Source organism: Tachypleus tridentatus, chromosome 6, assembly GCF_004210375.1.
Source record: "Tachypleus tridentatus isolate NWPU-2018 chromosome 6, ASM421037v1, whole genome shotgun sequence".
Taxonomy (NCBI): Eukaryota; Metazoa; Arthropoda; class Merostomata; order Xiphosura; family Limulidae; genus Tachypleus; species Tachypleus tridentatus.
This window is the reverse complement of record NC_134830.1, coordinates 116,367,630-116,388,614: the sequence shown is the minus strand read 5'-3', so window position 1 is coordinate 116,388,614 and position 20,985 is coordinate 116,367,630. Positions and strand designations below refer to the sequence as shown.

Here is a 20,985-nt window from a genome sequence, read left to right as displayed (position 1 = left end):
GAGAACTGTTAGTCAAGTTAAAACTCTTTTAATATAAATACTACATTTGTAATCAAAGAGGATTACCTTATTAGGTATCAGGTTGAGTCTAGCAATAATTTAGTTCAAATATTTATTTACTTGTTTTTTTAAATTCATAGAATTCTGATGTTTCATTCAGTGTAAAATTACAACATTTTGTATAGATATACTTAGATATTGTGAGCTGCAATGGTGGTAAGTATTGAATGTTTTTTTTTAGATTATTAAACTAATCTAATTGCGAATTTTCTTCTGGGTTCTCTCAGGTAAAGTTCTGGACATATATTGTACATTATTTTATAAAATTTATATTAAAATTGTGCCATGAAAACTAACAATGAAATGCTTTTTGATATAACAACTGCCAGACTTGCGAACTTTCAAAGTGACTCTGTTAAATGTGCAAAACAAACAAAAATGTATGATTTTTTAATGAAATATATTTTGTGTCAGTTTTTAATATTTTGTATGTATATAATAAACATATGATCAATGAATAAGGTACTTTACATAAAACAATCTTAGGTTATCTTTATTTAACTCTTACCCATCATAATAATGATTATACAGTGTAGCAGTACGTTACATCACAGTATATGCCATTATGCTCAATTAACCTTGAGAATAGCAACTGGCACAACTTTGACTCGGTCAGTTGTTATCTGGTTACTGTTCTTTTGAATAACATCCTATTAGATGCGACTTTTATGTCATCACAAGGTTGGTCATTTCTAAGAGGGGCTACCATATAATTTACAGGAATATATCATTCAAATTCTAAAGAGGTTTGAATCAAGTTTATATTTCTATTTTTACTGTTTGAAATGTGCTACTCCTCTCCATGTGTTTGTTTAAAAAATTACAGATATTTATTCTTAATTATTTCCTTGGGATACAAATCATATACTGCCAGTTATTATTACTATTTTTTAGAAAAAACATAAGTTTACAAAACAAAGATCAAAAGATTATTTCTCTTTGCTACAAATATTTGCAAGTCAATGTGAAGACATTCAACTTGGAATATTAAAATAAATATTTTTATAACTTGTGCTTTTTTTACTGAAAACTCATTAGTTATTTTCAATGAACATATCTCTAAAACCATCAAATCTTTATAAAGTATGACTGAATTGAGCTGATATATTTCAATTAAAAATAATCAAAATGTTGTTACAAAACAATATTTAAATGACTGTTAATCATGTATGTATACAAATAGGAAACAGGTAGAACCCAAAAAAATAAATTATATTGCTTGTGTACATGTTTATCTTAAAACAATCACTAACTAAAAAAAAATGCTTAAATATAAAAGTTTAACAAGCTATAACCTTCCTACTTGTTACACATATCTGGTAGGATTTATAAAAGAACAAACAGAAATTAGTAAATAAAAAAATGCTTAAATATAAAAGTTTAACAACCTATAACCTTCCTACTTGTTACACATATCTGGTAGGATTTATAGAAGAACAAACAGAAATTAGTAAATAAAAAAATGCTTAAATATAAAAGTTTAACAAGCTATAACCTTCCTGCTTGTTATACATACCTGGTAGGATTTATAGAAGAACAAACAGAAATTAGTAAACACAACCCACAGCTTCTGCCATCCAGCACTGCTCTTGAACTTTCTCAACAGGTACCCACTTAAGTAGTTCTGAAAACAATTAAAAAAAAAGTAAATAGTTCTAAAACATTTTAAAGAAAATGGAGCTAGAGATCTGAATTGATATCCTTAGTTTTAATAAAACTAAATCTGAAACTCCAAATGCTATCAACTTACCAATATTTGACTGCCAGTATATCAAAATTACAACTTCACCAAGTTCTAATCTGGTCTCAAAATGAAATAAGTGGGTGAATTCTGCATTTTATGAATCAGTATTTGTTTTAAAATTTTTTATTTTTTAACTATTTCACTGCCATCTTTATGGATAAACAACTCTTCCAGTGCCAGGTGAATATTTATGCGTACAATAAAAATAAATAAAGGAAACTTAACTTTTCAGAAAGTATCTGACACAAGGACCTGTAAAATTTTGTTTTTTTTTTTTTAGGGAAATACCTTTCCTCCATTGCAGTATAAAATTCCAAGTGTGGTTTATATCATACTTTTGAAGATTAAACTATAATAAACCTAATACTAATACTTAATAATAAAAATAATAATGTGAATTATCAGAATATTTTATTTATTGCACAGAGTGCTCACTCAATCTTAGCTTATTTGATATTTTTTTATAAAGGTAAATTTATGTAGCTTTAAAACATCATATGGCACTAAAACATTTTCATAAATAACTAAGACATCTACAGAAACTATAAAAATAACCTTAATCAAGTTTTTTTCCCCAAGTCTTTTAAACTCTGCATTTAATAGATTTTTTGTTCACTACTAAACAAATACCATGTAGTTAATATTTAAAAAACCACAAACCTCTGCTGAAAACACTGTTTACATTAACTGGTACAGATAGATTAGGATATCTTCTACAGTCATTTTTAGCTTATGTTTCAAGCTATTTTCAAAGCTAAGACATATTTTTAACTATTCATACCACATAAAAGGGTTATAAACAAAGAGCTTAGTGGTGGTGGGTTTGGGGTTTTATGGCACAAAGCAACTAGGCTATCTGCACCAAAAGAACTTTGTAATGACAGAGAAGGAAAATTATGTGATAAACAATGCAGGACCCATTATATTTTAAAAGGATAACAGATAAATACTACCAAATATAAATGTACAGTTTGAGATGGGTATAAAACTTCCACAATACTGATAAATGTATTGTTTAAAGATATGACTCCTTGAAGCTTCAGAGTCAAAAAGTTGATACAATGTCCAAGTCTTTTTGTGAATTACACAAAATAAGTGTTACATATTAACAAAGTATGAGCTCCAAACTATTTGTCAGTAAACACATTATTGAAGGTGTAAAATTATTATTTTTATATACATTTTGAAAGTTGATATGGGTGAGGTATGCATTTAATGCTTGAAAGATGCTCACCAGGTGGGATGGAAGAATTGAATCTATCAATCATTTTTGGTGCCAAGAAGCTGATATGACTATTAATGTACTTGTATGGTGTGTGTGTTTTTTATAGCAAAGGCACATTGAGCTATCTGCTGAGTCCACTGAGGAGAATTGTAAATCTGTAGCCTTACTGCTGTACCAGCAAGGGACATTTGTATAGTGAGAGTAGTAAGTTATCCTTTATGCTTATTATAGTGAATTTGAACAACAGAAAATATACCAAGTCTTCAAACACATTAGTCTGTTTGTTTAAAGTTAAGCACAAAGCTACACAAGGGGTCATCCATGCTCTGTCCACCACAGGTATCAAAATCCATTTTCTAGAATTGTAAGTCCAGAGATGTACCACTGTGTCACTAGGAGGCTAAACTTAGTAAACAAAATCAGTAGAGAAGCCTTATGGAATGTATGTTTAGCAAAATAATCTCTTGATGACTAACATAGCTGTCTCTCTATCAATGGGGATATATCTTTGACAACTTAAATAATAGACCATTACTTTCACTATCACCATATTGTAAGTGGTTCTTTAGACAACCAGATTTTAAGGGACTGGAAAAAAACCCAACAAAAACAAACAAACCAAAAAAACACTACCATTACTCAAATTCTTTTAGGAAGTATTTTCAGTGTAGTTTAGGGTTATAAAACTTATTCTATGGTTTCTCCAAAGTTTATAGAAATAAACTATTACAATATTAATGAAAATAATCAGCAGTTATGTGAAAGAATGCAATGTGGCATAAATCTACAAAACACTGGCCAGATATAAAAAAACTACATCAAGGATCTGGAGAAAACAGATTATAATAATATTTTAATCTACAAATCTACAAAACATTTGCCAGAGATAAATAAACTACATCAAGAACCTAAAGAAAACAGATTATAATAATATTTTAATCTACAAAACACTGGCCAGAGATAAATAAACTACATCAAGGATCTAAAGAAAATAAGGTATAATAATATTTTAATCTACAAATGTACAAAACACTGGTCAGAGATAAATAAACTACATCAAGGATCTAGAGAAAATAAATTATAATAATATTTTAATCTACAAAACACTGGCCAGACATAAATAAACTACATCAAGGATCTAGAGAAAATAAATTATAATAATATTTTAATCTACAAATGTACAAAACACTGGTCAGAGAAAAATAAACTACATCAAAGATCTAGAGAAAATAGATTATAATAATATTTTAATCTACAAATCTACAAAACACTGGCCAGACATAAATAAACTACATCAAGGACCTAGAGAAAATAAACTATAATAATATCTTAATCTACAAATCTACAAAACACTGGCCAGAGATAAACAAACTACATCAAGGATCTAGAGAAAATAGATTATAATAATATGGTGGTATAGGGAAATTTTATATCTCTTCTTACCACCATGGCCTGTCTATAATCTGCCCTTCCAACACTGGTGTTCCTGTGCCAACAAACATGAACCGTGGTATTTGATCGATGTTGTGAGTGCTTATCAGAAATGCTACTGTTGCTTTCTCCTTGTGGTTGGCCTGTAGGTGACTGGAGTGGAAGAGGACTCTCTGGCATGTCAAGCAGTTCCTCCGATGATGCTGACACAAATGCTCATATTTAAACACATTTATCTTATGGCATCTCATGTGAATGAAGAAATTCTAGTTAGGAAATTGAAATTCTGATTTTAACTTATTAACAGAACTGTTGTTTTGTTGCTTCCATGAAGACATTAAAATTCTGTTTTATATTTTTTTATGGACAAGCTAACAAAGTTCTTTTTTTTTAAAGGCTCCAAAGAACCTCAGCATTTAGAAACCATTGAGTTTTGAATTTGCTGATGAGTTTTGAGTGACCCCTTCAGGTTGAAAACATTTGAAGCCAAATTAAGAGTATTTGCAGAGGTAAAAATTATTTTCTCTGCATATATTATTACGAATGATTAAAGAGTAACACATAATGGAGGACACGAACCAAATGTATGCAGACAAATTTTATTATTTTTCATCTGCAACACATCAATATCACAAACGTATAATTTTTATATTTTATCTGTTAAACCTATTAGAAGAATTAAATCATGACAATGTTGATATGAACTATTACAATGAAGACAATCACCTGATCAAAACATTGTAATATTTTTAACAAAGTTTAATACAAAATTAGTGGCAAAAATTATACATACTATGTTGTTCACCTTTTCTAACTGACAAAATATCTGTGAAACATTTAGCTGCGAGAGTAGAGCTCTTTATCAAGCAATTAAGTATATTTCTTACGACTGTGTGTGTGTTTTCTTATAGCAAAGCCACATCGAGCTATATGCTGAGGCAAATCGAACCCCTCATTTTTGCGTTGTAAATCCGTAGACTTACCACTGTACCAGCAGGGGACTCTCTTAGGACAGTTTAAAGTAAATGCATACTTTCAACTGCTAGTTCTCACAAGATGCATATCTTCATGCACTTTTAACAAATACACCACTGAAAAATTTGAAATTACACATTGCTGAAAATGTCAATATTATTGTTTTCACTCTTGTGACTGTTTCTTAATTACTATAATGCTCACAGGAGTATAACAAATAATAATGTTATAGGAGTGCCCCCTGTTGAATTTTGATATCTGAAGAGATGGTAGCACAATGGGTGATGGGTCAAAAGCCATGTCATTGTGTTTATTGACTTGTACTAAAAAATTTATTGAACTACTATTTTATAAATGTATATCAATAAGTTTGAAACTAAACTGTAGATTATAACTTAAACTTTAATATTATGTACAAGTGAATTCCTTAATTTAAAAGTAAATATTAAAATAACACACCTAAATATATATATAAAATGTTATGAGACTTAAATGGTGGACTTCATCAGTTGATGCTGTCACCTACAACATTCCCGGCATTTAAGGGTTAAGCTACTTAGACTTTTACACTTTTGTGTTATAATATGTAGTCATTCTAGCACAAAAAAACATAATTTATATTTATTTCTTAATTTGTTTATGATGGTTACGAGGTTGGTCAAATGACATAGAGTATATAAAATAGCATAAAATATAAAGGTTTACTGAAAACAAACATTAGAAATGTATTTAGGAATTATATAAATAATAGTTGAGACTTTTGGGACAAAAAATAGTTTTTTTTAATCATAACATGAACTCACCTTATACTCAGAAGAGTAATAGAACAATTTTCACAAAAATCTTCAGTGAAAATGTTTCATTAAAAAATCTGATTTTTTGTATGCAAAATACTTGTAATCTTTACTAAAACCTACCAAATTTTGTGAAAATACTCATTCTGTATAAGTTATAGTGCAAATATTTAACATGTGTAAATATGTAGACAAGCTTGTGTATATTATACCAAGCCTGTAGCGAAAGGGTTAAACATACATTACAAACAATGCTGCCTCATACTTATGAGTTTTTCCTCACATTTCAACAGAAGTAAATATCTTTTTCTACAAATATGGAAATGCCTGTACTATACATTATAGAAACTAAGTTTATAACATTTAGGAAGTTAATGTTTACACTATGGTTCAAGTTTCTGCACATGACATGCACAGATAACAAGTTTACACTTGTTTACTAATTTAAGAATAGATGGATATATCAGGATTTTTTTTTTAAATCGTTGGCTCAGTTTTTACTGGTCATTTGAGTTTTCTCCCACACTCATTGTGACTGTTATGCACTCAGAAGTTTCTCTAAACCTTGCTATCAAACTACACAAAAACAACAACACTATTTTGGTAAGTTCAGCAGAGAAAGAAAAGCCAGCTTTAGAACAATCAACATACAGGATACTGGCTTAGGTTTTTGTGTGAAAAAGTGTGACTTAGTGAAAATTATTTTAAAGCCAAAACACTACAATTATTTGTGTTCAAAATAACTACCATTAACTATTTTAACAGTGAATGCTATATTTGTGCACATTAAGAGGGCATACTTACCACTGGAATGTAGACTAGAGAAAGAGAAGCTGTTGCCATGGAGATTCCTTGCATGCTGAATGGCTTCAGAAAGATCCGTCAACCATTTTTTCTTTTCTTCTTCACAGCTGAGAGAGAGCAAAATTAATATAAGATGTTAAAACACTACACATCAGTCAATAAAGTTTCCCTTGACACACTATTGCATAATGGTTCAAGATATGAATAATAGAAAACATTAGTTCTTAGTGGTACTTGTACACTGATAGGTATCTTTTACTGAAGGAATCTCATTCAAGTAGCTGGTTAAAGTAAAGCAAGAATATTTACACACATAGATACTCTTAAAAATGGTTTTGGTTGACTGATAGAAAAAACAAACAAAAACAGCAACCAGAACTGTTATTATTCAAAGTTTTGAATTTGTTTCTTCAATTTTATGCAAAGTTACTCAAGGACTATAGGTATTAGCCATCCCTAATTTTGAAGTGACAGTCTGGAGGGAAGGCAACTTGTTAACACCATCTACTGTCAGCTCTTGGACCACTCTATTACCAACAAAAAAATGGATTTTATCATCACATAATAATGATCCAAGACTGAAAAGCTGGGCACATTCAGTGATGGTTATCAGACTTGTGACTCAGATACTGCAAATCGAATGCCTTGTTAAATTAAAACTAAGGAGAAATTTCATCTTTTTTCATATCTGATTATCTTTTATTAAAAATAAAACAACCACATATACAAACAATACAAAATTAATGTAATTTACTCAATTCTAGGGTTCTTTAAGAATAAGTTATAAAACTAAAGTTCCTAAATCATGGTAAACTTCATAATATTCATAAAATATTTTGTGTCTGTGTGTTTGTGAGAAAGAGAACCTCATATGCAAATCTTTCAAACTTCTAAACATTAATAAAATTAACTGTTATCTATTTAGTAAGTGGTGAACTGTGACAGTTTTCTGAGTTTTTGGTAATTCAATCATAAAGACTTGCTGCTTGAACTGCGGTGCACCCAATGACGTATAATAAGATATCATTAAAACTGACTGACCAGAACTAATGTTATGACAACAACCGACACAGATGTTTAATAAATATAATTTTACAGTCATCATTTCAGTACCCATTTTATTACAATATTTCCATTTACATAAAAGTAATACACACACACACCTTGCAGAAACTATGAGGGCTCGACTTCCTCCATATATGTTGAAACAATGGCCAGCTCCCATCTTTGGGTCTGAGTCCTCCACCATCACTCCCTGCAGAGGAAGTTGACCGTGAACCTTGAACTGAAGTTGTGGCATAGATGTTCTGCTCATATACAGAAGAACATCTGAAAACTAAACCATGATACATTAAACAAATGATTTCTTTAAACCCTTGCCTTGCTGGGCATCAGTAAACTTGAATCTCACAACAGCTAGATATCACATCTAATTTACTAATAATAATAAAAGAAAAGAAAAGAGGTTATACTTTTAAAATTTTATACCATCATAAATCCATCAGAAAAACATAAGTAAAGCACAATGAAAAGCTAATTTAATCTTGTATAACAACAGTTTACGATAAAAGAAACCTCCAAAACACAACACTATCAATGGTCAACAATTATACTGAAACAGAAACAGTAGTAACTGAACTCACCAGAAAAAACATTCTCTGTTGAAAACCTTTTCTTGACAATTTATGAAGACAACCCTCTCTTATAAATTCCTTGGAATTCAGGACACAAAGAACATTATTAGACAATATTCAACCTTGTGAAAATTACACAAGTATTCACACTAATCACATAATTCATTACAATTTCCATTAAAACATGCTCAGAAAAAAACATTTTCTATAACTGATGCTTGAAAAAGTCAGTATTTGGTGAAACTACGTGATTATATAACTGGAAAAAAAATAACAACAGACAATTGTATGTTTTTACAAATACTTCATTTATTCATGACCTTGTAAGCAGGTGAATGTCAAGGTTACTTCCAGTTCTTTGGTTAAACATATTTAAACCAGTTTACAAACTATTTGTCTGTACCTGATGATGCCTTTACTGTTAAAACCATGGTCATTTAATAAATGAATATTTTTGAAACGTACGATTGTCTTTGGGTTTTTTTTACTGCAATTCTGAAACATTCTCTATTAACTTCAGATGAGCCACCATTGACAAATTAAACAATTAAAACCACATCAGAAAATTAAAACTTTTCATACAATTTATCATTTAAATATTTTGAAAATCATTAATTTCAGATATTTGTCAACATTTGCTGTTATGCACTGTTTTTATGTTTGTCACAGTTTCTCATTACTCAGAAACATTCAACCTATTAAACCAATGGCAACCGTGTGATACAATTTGTGACACGTAATGGCACTTTTGTTATATTTTGTTCCAAAAATATAACTAGTGGATGTAACTGTTTAAAGTTTCTAATAAACAAATTTGTTATTTCATGTAGTTATCTAAATAGTTCACCTACAACATAAAATATAAAAATACCATTTTTTTATGTCACACATTTTGCAGATCAGTTGTACAATCTCTAGGACCTCAAAAATAAATATTAAAATGTTTTAATGTAAATATTTATATTTTATTTTCATTTTCTCAACTGTATCTACTATCATCAACATACAGCAAAATGAAAAGTTTAAACTTACCAAATGGAAATATTTAGGTACCTATCAACTTCATGAAATTCTACTAAAACCTAAAACAGTGTTTTTTTTTAAGAGGCATAGTTTCAAATAGTTTTTAAACTTTATCTTTTCACTTTTATTTTTAAGTTCCTCTCACATTCTTCATCTATTGTCATTTATGCCCGTACATTAACTGTTGCTCAGGGGTCTTTACAAAAATTATTTCGGCACACTTCCCACAGAGGTGAATTTTGGAAACAAGATGGTGCTTATATGTGCCACTTTGTTTTATAACCTTTCAAATACCAGGCAACAAGTTAAGCTTGTAAAAATAATTAAACTGTTCAAATGTGATTTTTAAAACAAACATATACTTAATTACCTAAAATCTAAATACAGTTCAACTGTCTAACTTTACGTAAGAAACCACTGTACATGCTATAGTCCAAAAAGCAGATAACAATAAAAATGACAGTTATATGTATATATGTAGACTGTAAGAAAAACTTGTGCCAATTTTAAATTAACCATTGGTAAAGTATATTGCAAACTTAGCTCTTTCTAATAACTATATACACTTAGGTCAACTAAGTACAAGCACATTGTACATCTCAAGGCAAGGTATAGAATGTAAGCATGACAGCTATCAAAGGTTAGAAAATTTATGTTTCTCAGACAACCCAGCTTTCAGACTTTAGATCTTGTGTGACAGTGAGGTCAAACATGTTTACTTAGTGCATACACACCAACTTGTGTGTTTAAGAGAGAAACAGTGCCACAGTTCAGATTTTTCAAACCATGTGGATCACACGACATGGAAACTGCAGTTTATGCATTTTTGAAAGTTTTCCTTTGAAACAAAATGACTAAGACCTGGATAACATAAAAATTCAGAGTACAACATACATTATAATATTAATTTTCATATATACATTTTGAATTCAATCGAGCACCACATGTAGAAAAAAATTTAAAAATGGTGCTGGGTGTCATTAGGTTTATAAATATTTCATAATACAATCAACAGTATAACTAACTATTGATAACAACAAAACAAGAAAAGCAATTGACATTATAAATGACTTAAAAATAGAACTGACCAGCATCACTTAATACAAGCAAATGGATTTTTTTGTACAATAATAGTTGAAAGCATTTATTATCAGGCAAATGATACTTTTTATTGTATTTATAAAACAAGAAAGTATATCAAAATGCTTATTCCATAATTATTACACAGCAAACAATGTACAGTAACTGTAGTTCATATTATAGTTTACCATGAGATGAACAAAACTTGTGAGCTAAAACTGATTAGAACAATCCTCAAGAACTTCAAGCACACTTCTGACACGAGATCAGGAAGTAAAGAAGTGTCTGTATTACCACAATATTCACATATCAACAGAATTAACATTCTAAGAGAACAAATAAAATAACACATGAAGCTTCCCTACTCTTTCAGGTGAAAGCAGGTTGTCTATTCCAATCAGGTCATGCTGAAGTTCAGTTAATTTGACACAATTTTCCTATAGAGTGAGAAACAACGAAGGGTTTGTTTCAAATCAGCTTCTAAAAATGTTCTCATCAAGACATACTTAAAATACATTAAACTAGTTTTTAAAAAAAATTAAATATGTATACAGAATTAACAATTATAAGATATAATATGGTATTAAAAATAAAGTAACACAATAGATAACAAATGTAAATTCAAAAACAAGGTTTTGGATTTATTTTTTGAAATACAGTTTTCTATATTTCAAAAAAGGATTAGAATGATAAATATATCATACAAATGAGAAATCATATGATGCTAACAGGTTGTACAAGGCTTTTTTTACTCTAACAAATGCTACATAAATACAGAATTTATATCAAACGTTGTGTTATAACTAATATTGTTAGTAATGTTAAACAATGATGTGTTAGAGGAATATTTTATAAGAAGCACAGTGTTAAACAACGTGGTACAGCTGAGAAGTATATTTCATTATAATCATGTTGTTAAACAACAATGTGCTACAACTAACAGAAATATTTTATTATAAGCAGCGTTAAACAGTGATGTGTTACAATTAACAGGAATATTTTATAAGAATCACAATGTTAAGCAATGTGCTACAACTAACAGGAATATTTTATTAGAGGCACTGTGTTAAACATTGAAGCACTACAACTAACAGGAATATTTTATTGTAAGCAGTGTTAAACAGTGATGTGCTAGAACTAACAGAAATATTTTATTAGAATGACATTTCTAGGAAACAGTCCAATCCGATAAGTAATACAAAAAGTACGCTGAATGAATAATAGCTTGTGGAAAATTATCTTTATAAAATGAAATTCTCTGGCATTTTCAAAGGATGTTAGTAGCACACATAAAAATTGTACTTGATTAATGAAATTAAGAAAAACCTACCAGTGACCTCAGGGTTTTACTGTAGGATGTAATCACATCCTCAAATCTTTTCAGTACAACTGGAAAGTAAAATAAGAAATAATCCTTATACTCAAATGAGACAAAACAACATAAGAAATCCACATAATAACTGATTATTATACAACACTATGAAAAAAAAAAACAACTAAACAAAATCAGTACCTACACAGAAATGTTTGCTGGTTAAAGCTAACCTGGCTTACCTTTTTGAATGAATTTATAATTACCATACCTAGAAATCAAAAAAACATTAATGGTTTCATCTTATGCCATAAGTTTCTACATAAGTGTTAAAAACTGCAGTTTTTTCATCATGATTTTCTGCCAAGAATACGTTCTTTATTCACGAACAAAATTAATATTTTTCAATATCACATATATAGTGTCAATAACTGTAATATATATACATATTTCACATTAACATTTTATATAAAGAGAAGATATGATGTACACATACTTTGTCCTACAATAACTCAACTGCTAATGGACTTACGTTTACAGTGCTGCAGGTCAGGGTGATGGTCATCATAGTGGTTCACTAATCCTGTACAAAAGAACAGGTTATCAGTACAGCTCAACAATTAGTACTCAGGTAAAGTACGAATACAAAGCCATTCAACCACACAGTAATGACACTGAATATTAGGTATGCAATTTTAAAGGATTTATGTTAAACAAACAAAAAAAACTAATTTGAAAAAAATGTACATTCAATGATTTCACTAATTTGTTTCCTTCATACTTTTAAATCCATGATACTCCTCTTGTGGTATGAACACAATTTTAACTCCCATGTTGAATATTAAGTAACAAGCTATTTGGGCCACTGACTTTAGAATCTGAGTCATAAGAACTTTAACATTAGGGAAGATGTGGTTAAAATGTAATCTTATAATTTATATGCATAAGAAATCAAAAGAATGACAGTCACACAATCGTTCAAGCACCTCCTTATTTCATACTCATATGATCACATTGATACACAGAAAAATATGGATGTATTGACGATAATACTGTAACAAGTGACAACCAATCAACAGTTGTGTGAGAAATAGTTATTACTGCTCTATGAGGTGAAACAAATGTTATAAACCTTAGCATAAATTATTTGCTGTAACTGACTGAAAGTGCATTTTAAATGTTATTTTGAAAAGCAGGTGATGAATTCCATCAATGTTGCCCAGTTGCTAAGGCTGTTGCAAAAGAATTTGCAGATGACAGTTTTTTGCAGTACAGAGAACTGACTCGGGGGATTCATTTAAGCCTAAATATACGCAATTTACTCAAACACAAAAACATTTTATAGCACAAGATTTCAATTTGGGATGAAGTCTTTAAGTATAAATGCACCAGTTCATTTAGTTTTAATTTACAAACACTGTCAAAAATCAATCTTGTCAATTTACTAGGCAAATTTTATGTTGAAATTAAATGGGTGCAAACATTACAAATTTAATGGATGACAACATGATTATGGGCTGTTTACATTTTGAAAATTAAACAATTTCTTAATCTCGATTTAATACCAATTTTTAAAATGGCTTTACTATCCTCAATAAAGCGTTCAAAATTTAAAATTATCACGTAGGCCTAATGCACTATGTGAATGTGCTAATTAATCAGGTTTAGACAAAACTGACGACAGACAAATTGGGTTGTAAAGTGAAACAATTATTGACTGATGATTTTGAGCAAAAATAAAACTTTTTTGCCATCATAACCAATCAATCATCATTCAACAGTTATACAAAAATATGTTAACTATCATAATAAACAGCTAAAGTTTATCTACAATTTTTTTGCAACTTAAATTCATGTGCCTAATTTTTTTTGAAGGATTAATATCTTGAATAGTAAATATATATTCTGACTACACGAAAATTTTTCATTTTCATAAATTAAGCTATTAATTTGTATATGGCCATGCACACTCTGGACATGAAGATCTCTCCCTACCTTAAAACATGCAAAGAACTAAGAGCAGTCATGAAACTAAAATTTTTCACGAAAAACAAAAAATTAATCAGATTTTTAGATGAAATGTTAGTGAAAGAAATATATATATAGAAACACACACGCATATTAATAACTGGCAACATGCAAAATGAGTTTGATTTATAAGACTGCACTGAAATGACAAACCTGTGCTACCTACAATTATTCTAACACAATAAATAACAATAATAAATGACCAATAAAATAAATACTGTGAGAGCACATATGTACTTTACAAATTTATGATAATGAACAACAGAACTTCCAAACAATTATATCCAAATCTGTAAATATGATTTATGGTATTTATCCTTCCCAAACAAGTTTGGTATAAGATACATGAGTTTGTGATGACAAGAAACCCACTTGAAGTAAAAAATTATTTTGGGATAGCTGGTATGGGTGATAGCACTTTTACTAATAAAGCAAAGAACAATGTTTCGACCTTCTTAGGTCACCTTCAGGCTAACAAAGAGAATTTGCAACTAACCATTGATACATACACAAGTTCACCAACATGCACTATAGCTTTTGATACAGCATGTGCACCTTCATAAAAATTGGTGCACTTTTAAAAAAGATTACAAGTTTTTTGTACATAAAAAATCAAATTTTTTTAATGAAATATTTTTTATTAAAGATTTGTTTTGGGAAAACAGTGTTTGTTTCATAACTAGTCTGAGTGCAAAATGATTTCATATTATGATTTTAAAAATTATTCTTCATCCCAAAAATCTCAAATGTTATTTGTATAATCTCTAAAACCTCCTAAATACATTTTCAAATGTTTGTTTTCAGTAAGACTTTATATTTTATGTTGATTTCCATTCTCTATATGGGGTCTGTCACTTCATCAACCTTGTACACATCATAAAAAATCAGGAAATAAACATAAATAATGCTTATTTCATTCTAGAATCATTACATATTATAACATAAAAGTACAAATGTTTAGTTTAAGTAGATTAAGTCTCACAATAATATAATTACCTTCCATTATACACACTTGTACAATGTGCACTGACACGGTGCACCTGCACTCATGTTACAATATCAAGTAATATAAAACTGACCATTAGTTTTTCAAAGTGACCCTCTCTTGGCTGTTTTTAGTGGACTAGTGTTTTGGAACATACAGTCACATTTCAATTATTAAACAATATATATTATTAACATTTATAAATAAGTTACAAATCTTTTTTTCTTTTGATATAGAACAATAAACAAAGAAATAAAGTTTGTTTGCCTGTTTGTTAAATTTCATGCAAAGCTACTCGAAGGCTATCTGCACTAGCCGTTCCTAATTTAGCAGTGTAAGACGAGAGGGAAGGCAGCTAGTCATCACCTCCCACTGCCAACTCTTGGGCTACTCTTTTACCTAACGAATAGTGAGATTGATAATCACATTATAACGCCCCCACGGCTGTATGGGCAAACATGTTTGGTGCAATGGGGATTTGAACCCGTGGCCCTCAGATTACAAGTCAAATGCCTTAACCCACCTGGCCATGCCAGGCCAAGAAGTAAAGTAAACAGTTACCTCTTCTAGCCACGAGCTTTGAACTTGATTGCTGCTGGACATAGGTTGCTAAGCCCTTTAAAATTTTTCATGTGGAGGATATTGAACAAAATTTTTTTTTTAGGCTTCACAGTTTAATAACCTAAAAATCATAAATAACTATATTGATATTACAGAATTCTAGTATAGTTTATTAAACTTAGTAACTAAGATGTATTTAGGTTTAAAAAATATGGAAACCTATCTCCTTGAAATCTTGGTTTAAAAGAATGTGGTAACCTTTTCACAGATTAAAATGGTTGAGAGAACCACTAGGGGACATTCTAAGTTGTTGATTGGTTATTCACATGTCATATATTGAAGTAAGTGTATATAAGGGACCATTTCAAAAAATGAAAAGAGGTGAACAGGGCCACTGTGTTTGATTCATTACATAAACCACATGTCAACAAAATATAAAAATACGAGATTCTTGTTGTATATTCTGATTTGTCAATACTGGTAATTTGAATTTCTAATTTGTACAAAACTATAGACTTAATATCCTGATATCATAAACATCTTATTTTAAACAGTGCTACATTCAACATACAAGATGTGTCTTTTAATATTTAATTTTAAATTAAAAAATTAATTTAAAGGTAAATATTATAGTCTGAATTACTACCTATAATTTGATTCCAAACTTATTAACATAAATTCATAAAATAGTAGTTCAGCAAAATTTTCATTGCAAGTCAACAAACAAGATGACCCAGCCTTTGAATCATGACCTGTCATGAAAGGATTCAATGGCAGTATCACAAACATAACGTTAGAAATGGTAAATAACATCTTGCAACTTACTGTGCAATAACAGAGAATAATGAAGTAACCGATGAGCAGGTCTCAATAAAAAAGATGTCAAGGGTAAGTAACAAACTTTCTGTAGTTCAAACTCACGGTATACTTGTTCGAAATGCTGGTTGTTTCTATATGCTATGTTTAAGTTCTCTAGAACTAATGGCAAATTTTCAATGTAGCAAATGTACAACTGTCAAAAGAAGAGAGAAAAAAAATCTTCATCAGTACACAGCTTACACTGATCTGCAAGTAGCCAAAGCTAATTATATAGGTTTCTGAGCAGGTTATAAAACAGTGTTCTTCATATAATAGTATGAAATATAATAATATAATTATGTAATGTTCTTCAAGCTAAAAGAAATATGAAGCTGCACTCCATATGCATATTATGAATACACAATAGTAAACAAATTTATGTACAACAAAAAATATAAAACAAGGAGAAGCAACATACATACATATATATAATACACTTCAAAACAACTCAAAGCACAAGTGCAATCAAAGATTGGATAATGTGGGGTAGCTGCTGCCTCAACACTGTTTTTGATATATTATACACATGATATTCAAAGAAATAAGCCATACATAATTTCAGTTCAAAACCTTGCCTATTCATTGTAGGTGCTACTTCTATATTATGCATTTCTCAAAAAAGACCAAACTCTAATAGGGTATACAGTTCTTTTCTTTTTTTTATATTTTCTATGATATTTGATAAATGTATCCATTTAAAATTAATCTATTAAGTTCTGCTTTGTTTACATTTTCTTTGAAAAACCTATTAGTTTTATATATGGCATTGCAATGAATAATTTTTTTATTTTTCTCTTACCAAACCAAAAACAATTACTGCTTATAATTAATAATTTGTATTACATAGCAACTTACCTCTATCATATGGCTATTTTCATATAAAATATCACCAACTCCTGGTTCGAAATCTTCAGAAGGAGGAGTGCACCTACCTTCCCTATATGGAGGCATTGCCAGATTATTAGTTCAAAAATAAACTATTTACCTTATAGTAAACTTTGTATATAGTTTGATTTATTTCATTATTAAAAGCACCATTATTTGATACATACTCATGAATTAGCCAATATTTGAAGGTAAGAGAAGCTAAGTACACTGAAAGTAACTTTTAACTTCAACATAATTCTAATGGAAAAAAAAATATACACAGTTCCAAATTTAAGTAATTAGCATAAGTACTTAAGAGAGTTATTGTTTTTACAAGGAAATAAAAACACACACAGAATCTTTACAGCTTTCGACAAATGATAACCTCAATTATCTTAAACTTATAACCACTGTAGAAATCTTCCCTTTTTAAAGTTTAAACTTTTATGGGGAAACAGTTCAACATACAACGTAAAAACCAATAAAACTTTAATAGTGAACAACAGAATAAAGATTCCCAAAAAAACAATGGCTTACTGAATGAGTCAAAATTTAATAGTGAGAAACAGAATGAAGATGCCCCGAAAACAATGAACTTACCAAATGAATGTTTTCATTTGCTAAACAAATACTTAAAAAAATTAATCAGAACAGCACAAATTTAAAAGTGCAGAATCTTGCACAAGATTAACATACACAAACAAATCTTTATCAAGTGTTACAAATTAACTAAAATTGTCAATTATATTAAAGTTATTTAAACTTTGAGGATGATTAGATGAACAAGTGTGAATGAATGCAAGTTAGAGAATACTGTGGAAGCATTTCCTAATCTTTAGTGCTTCTGTCTGTGTTACATTGAACTTGTTGCCCAGTGAGAGCACATGTATCTGTACATGTATTTAATAAATTTAACATGATCATTCCTATTTAATGAAGTATCTGTGTTCATCACATAAACATACTATCCCTTGGTAACTGAGAAAAAAATTACTTTTTTATGTCTAATGGATGAATGTTCCATAAGAAAAATAAAAAATAATTATTTTATTGCACTTTTGTATTTAAAATTATCAAGTCTTCCCTACGACTGTAGACAAAAAATAAGTACTTTCTCTCTCCAATATTTACTTGAAACATTATCCAAAACTAAACATTTAACAGTTAAAGAAATTTGTTGAGATAAGCCTTAAATTAGTTTAACCATTGAAATTTTAAGAATTTGTTTTTTTAAGCATAGTAGAGAAATCTAATTAACTTTACTTATTCTACAAAAAACTGGAACTATATACCAAGTGGCCAATCGCTGCTCTAATTTCCTCAAAAAAGTACACTGAAATTCATACATGGGGTCAAGTATAGAGAACAGGTGCGCTAATGTATCTGTAGGCATTTGATCCTCTTTGCTGACTTCATCTCGGAACCACTATTAGATAAAAAAAAGTTTCAAAACTACCATATTAAAACACTGTAAACTCTTTTGCTGTCATGGGCACATAAAAGACACACACCTTTGCTTCAGCATTGAAAAATGTGTTATTAACCACTTGTAAGTTTGTAATTTGTACTATCATGAAGGAAGTGTCTCCTTTAAAATTACAAAAGATAACATTAAGAGAAGTGTATTCTTTTGTTCATTTTTTACTGTGTATGCAAACATAAAGTGTACACTGAAAAACTGTTTATTGTTTATCTGTACACATCAACAAAATAGCTAATAATACAGTCCTTTTTTATTAGTAACTGCTCAGACTTATAACTTAAAACCTATATTTACTAAGATTTTCTTTATATTAGTTTACATAGGTGACTTTATATGTTTAAATGAAGGTTTGAAATCAGAATATCAAGTCAATGGCGGAAAACAAATTCTGTTGCAAGAAAATAAACCAAAACAACGCTACAGCAATGTCATGGCCCGTACTGAAGAGATTATTCAACATCAAGGGTACAAGATAACAACAACAACAAAAAAAAAAGGAAAACTTACATTAGGTTTTGTACTGATTAAATATTATTGCTGAAATCAAGTAGAACCTCAATGATACACTCTGTCATTTTTCACCTGTACAATATTCAACTTTCATGACAAGTTAAAAACAAAACTTACAGAGTGTAATGCTAGGAAAATATTATGAGATAGTCTAAACAATTTTGTTTTCAAACACCAAAAGTGCATTAGTAATATGCATTTCTAAACATTTAACAATACTGATTAAGCTATCAAACCTAATTCTATTAGACTTAGGGTAAAGGAAGGCACCACTTACAAGTCACTCAAAAATATCTGGAGAGATAAGTCTACAGTATCAAAACTAGTAAAAAGTTTAAACTTATTAAAAAAAATTGTTTTAATTGCTTTTATTATAGCATTGCACTAAATTCAATCACAACCAAAATTTCATATCAGTCAAGAAAGGTGACTGTATCATTAAATATTCTACTTATTTTCCAAGTTATATTTTTGTATAAAATATTAACCTTTAAAGGTATTCATATGAAAATAATTAAGAAATTAATGGAAAAAAAATTTCCATATTGCAGTGACATTTGTTTCCAATTACACCTGAAGTTATACATAAAATGCCACTTTTTAAAAATGTTTTATTATATATTACTGTTAATTCCATGTAATAAATCTAAATGTCTTAATTCCAAAGTTGCTGTTGTTTTAAAGGCATTTATTTCAGTAACATGACTCTAACTTCTTTTAAATGTTGATGTGTATTAATTTAACAGTCTTGAAGAGCATGTGCTTAAGAATATTTTCACAAACACTACTTCTACCTCGATCTTTACCATGTAAGTTTCAGCACATGCTGAACTATCACAAGATCATGCTGTACATTTAATGGGTAACATAACTTTACTTAAATGTTATCTAATAACAGGTACAGACTTTATGTACAGAAGGTTTGCATAGGTCTATGTATACTTGTTGTTTCTGCTCCTTCAGACATCATTAGTGATTAAAAGTTAACGTTTATCATCATGGGCTGGTCCCCGTTTTTTCAACATGATGATGCTACTTACTAATTTACGTTGTAAGTTCATCTAGTATATGGAAAACTAGAAGAAATGTGCATGTTTCAGAAAATCAGGGACTTCACAGTTGTATTGAAGAAAGCTTACAGGAAAAGTTGAAACAACTTAAAATTTGTCTGATATTTAGACAATTTGCAATGCAATGTCACATCACAACCTTCACTCAAGAACTGTAAAGCATTTGTTCCATTCATACTACAAGGTCTCTCTTCACAAGAACTTACTAGATTGAGTAATTCCAAGTCTTTTTTGTATGTTCTTTCTGTCATCAAAAGTTCCTTTGCAATGAAATAGGCCTTGTCGGCAGGAATTTTCTAGGTGGGACAGAAAAAAAAATTATAATTTCAGTTCAAAAAATCTTAAGATCAGATGAGCACAGATAATTCTTAATTAATACTGTGAAGAGCCCACGCTGATAATGGGCAACAAATATTTGGCTCGTTACGATTTAACCTTCATACAACTGTAAAATTATTGCAACATGCATAATCAAACAGGAAGGTCTGGTTCCAGCAATGAAAATGATGCAGAATGTTTTGTAGATCTTACCCATATAATC

At 29.6% G+C, this 20,985-nt stretch overlaps 1 protein-coding gene across 2 annotated transcripts in view; it reads right to left on the bottom strand.

The window, feature by feature from the left end:
• Positions 1-20,985, bottom strand: part of LOC143253383 (FERM, ARHGEF and pleckstrin domain-containing protein 2-like) — a 60,926-nt gene that overhangs the window by 8,280 nt on the left and 31,661 nt on the right. For both annotated transcript variants that reach the window (XM_076507162.1, XM_076507163.1), the window contains exons 13-24: positions 20,651-20,740; positions 18,674-18,807; positions 17,370-17,451; positions 16,482-16,668; positions 12,615-12,665; positions 12,101-12,159; positions 11,136-11,207; positions 8,677-8,745; positions 8,197-8,369; positions 7,034-7,140; positions 4,473-4,663; positions 1,577-1,684 (exon numbers count right to left, since the gene is read on the bottom strand). In XM_076507162.1, coding sequence (XP_076363277.1) covers positions 1,577-1,684; positions 4,473-4,663; positions 7,034-7,140; positions 8,197-8,369; positions 8,677-8,745; positions 11,136-11,207; positions 12,101-12,159; positions 12,615-12,665; positions 16,482-16,668; positions 17,370-17,451; positions 18,674-18,807; positions 20,651-20,740 — 1,323 coding nt within the window. The remainder of the gene's footprint in view (positions 1-1,576; positions 1,685-4,472; positions 4,664-7,033; positions 7,141-8,196; positions 8,370-8,676; positions 8,746-11,135; positions 11,208-12,100; positions 12,160-12,614; positions 12,666-16,481; positions 16,669-17,369; positions 17,452-18,673; positions 18,808-20,650; positions 20,741-20,985) is intronic.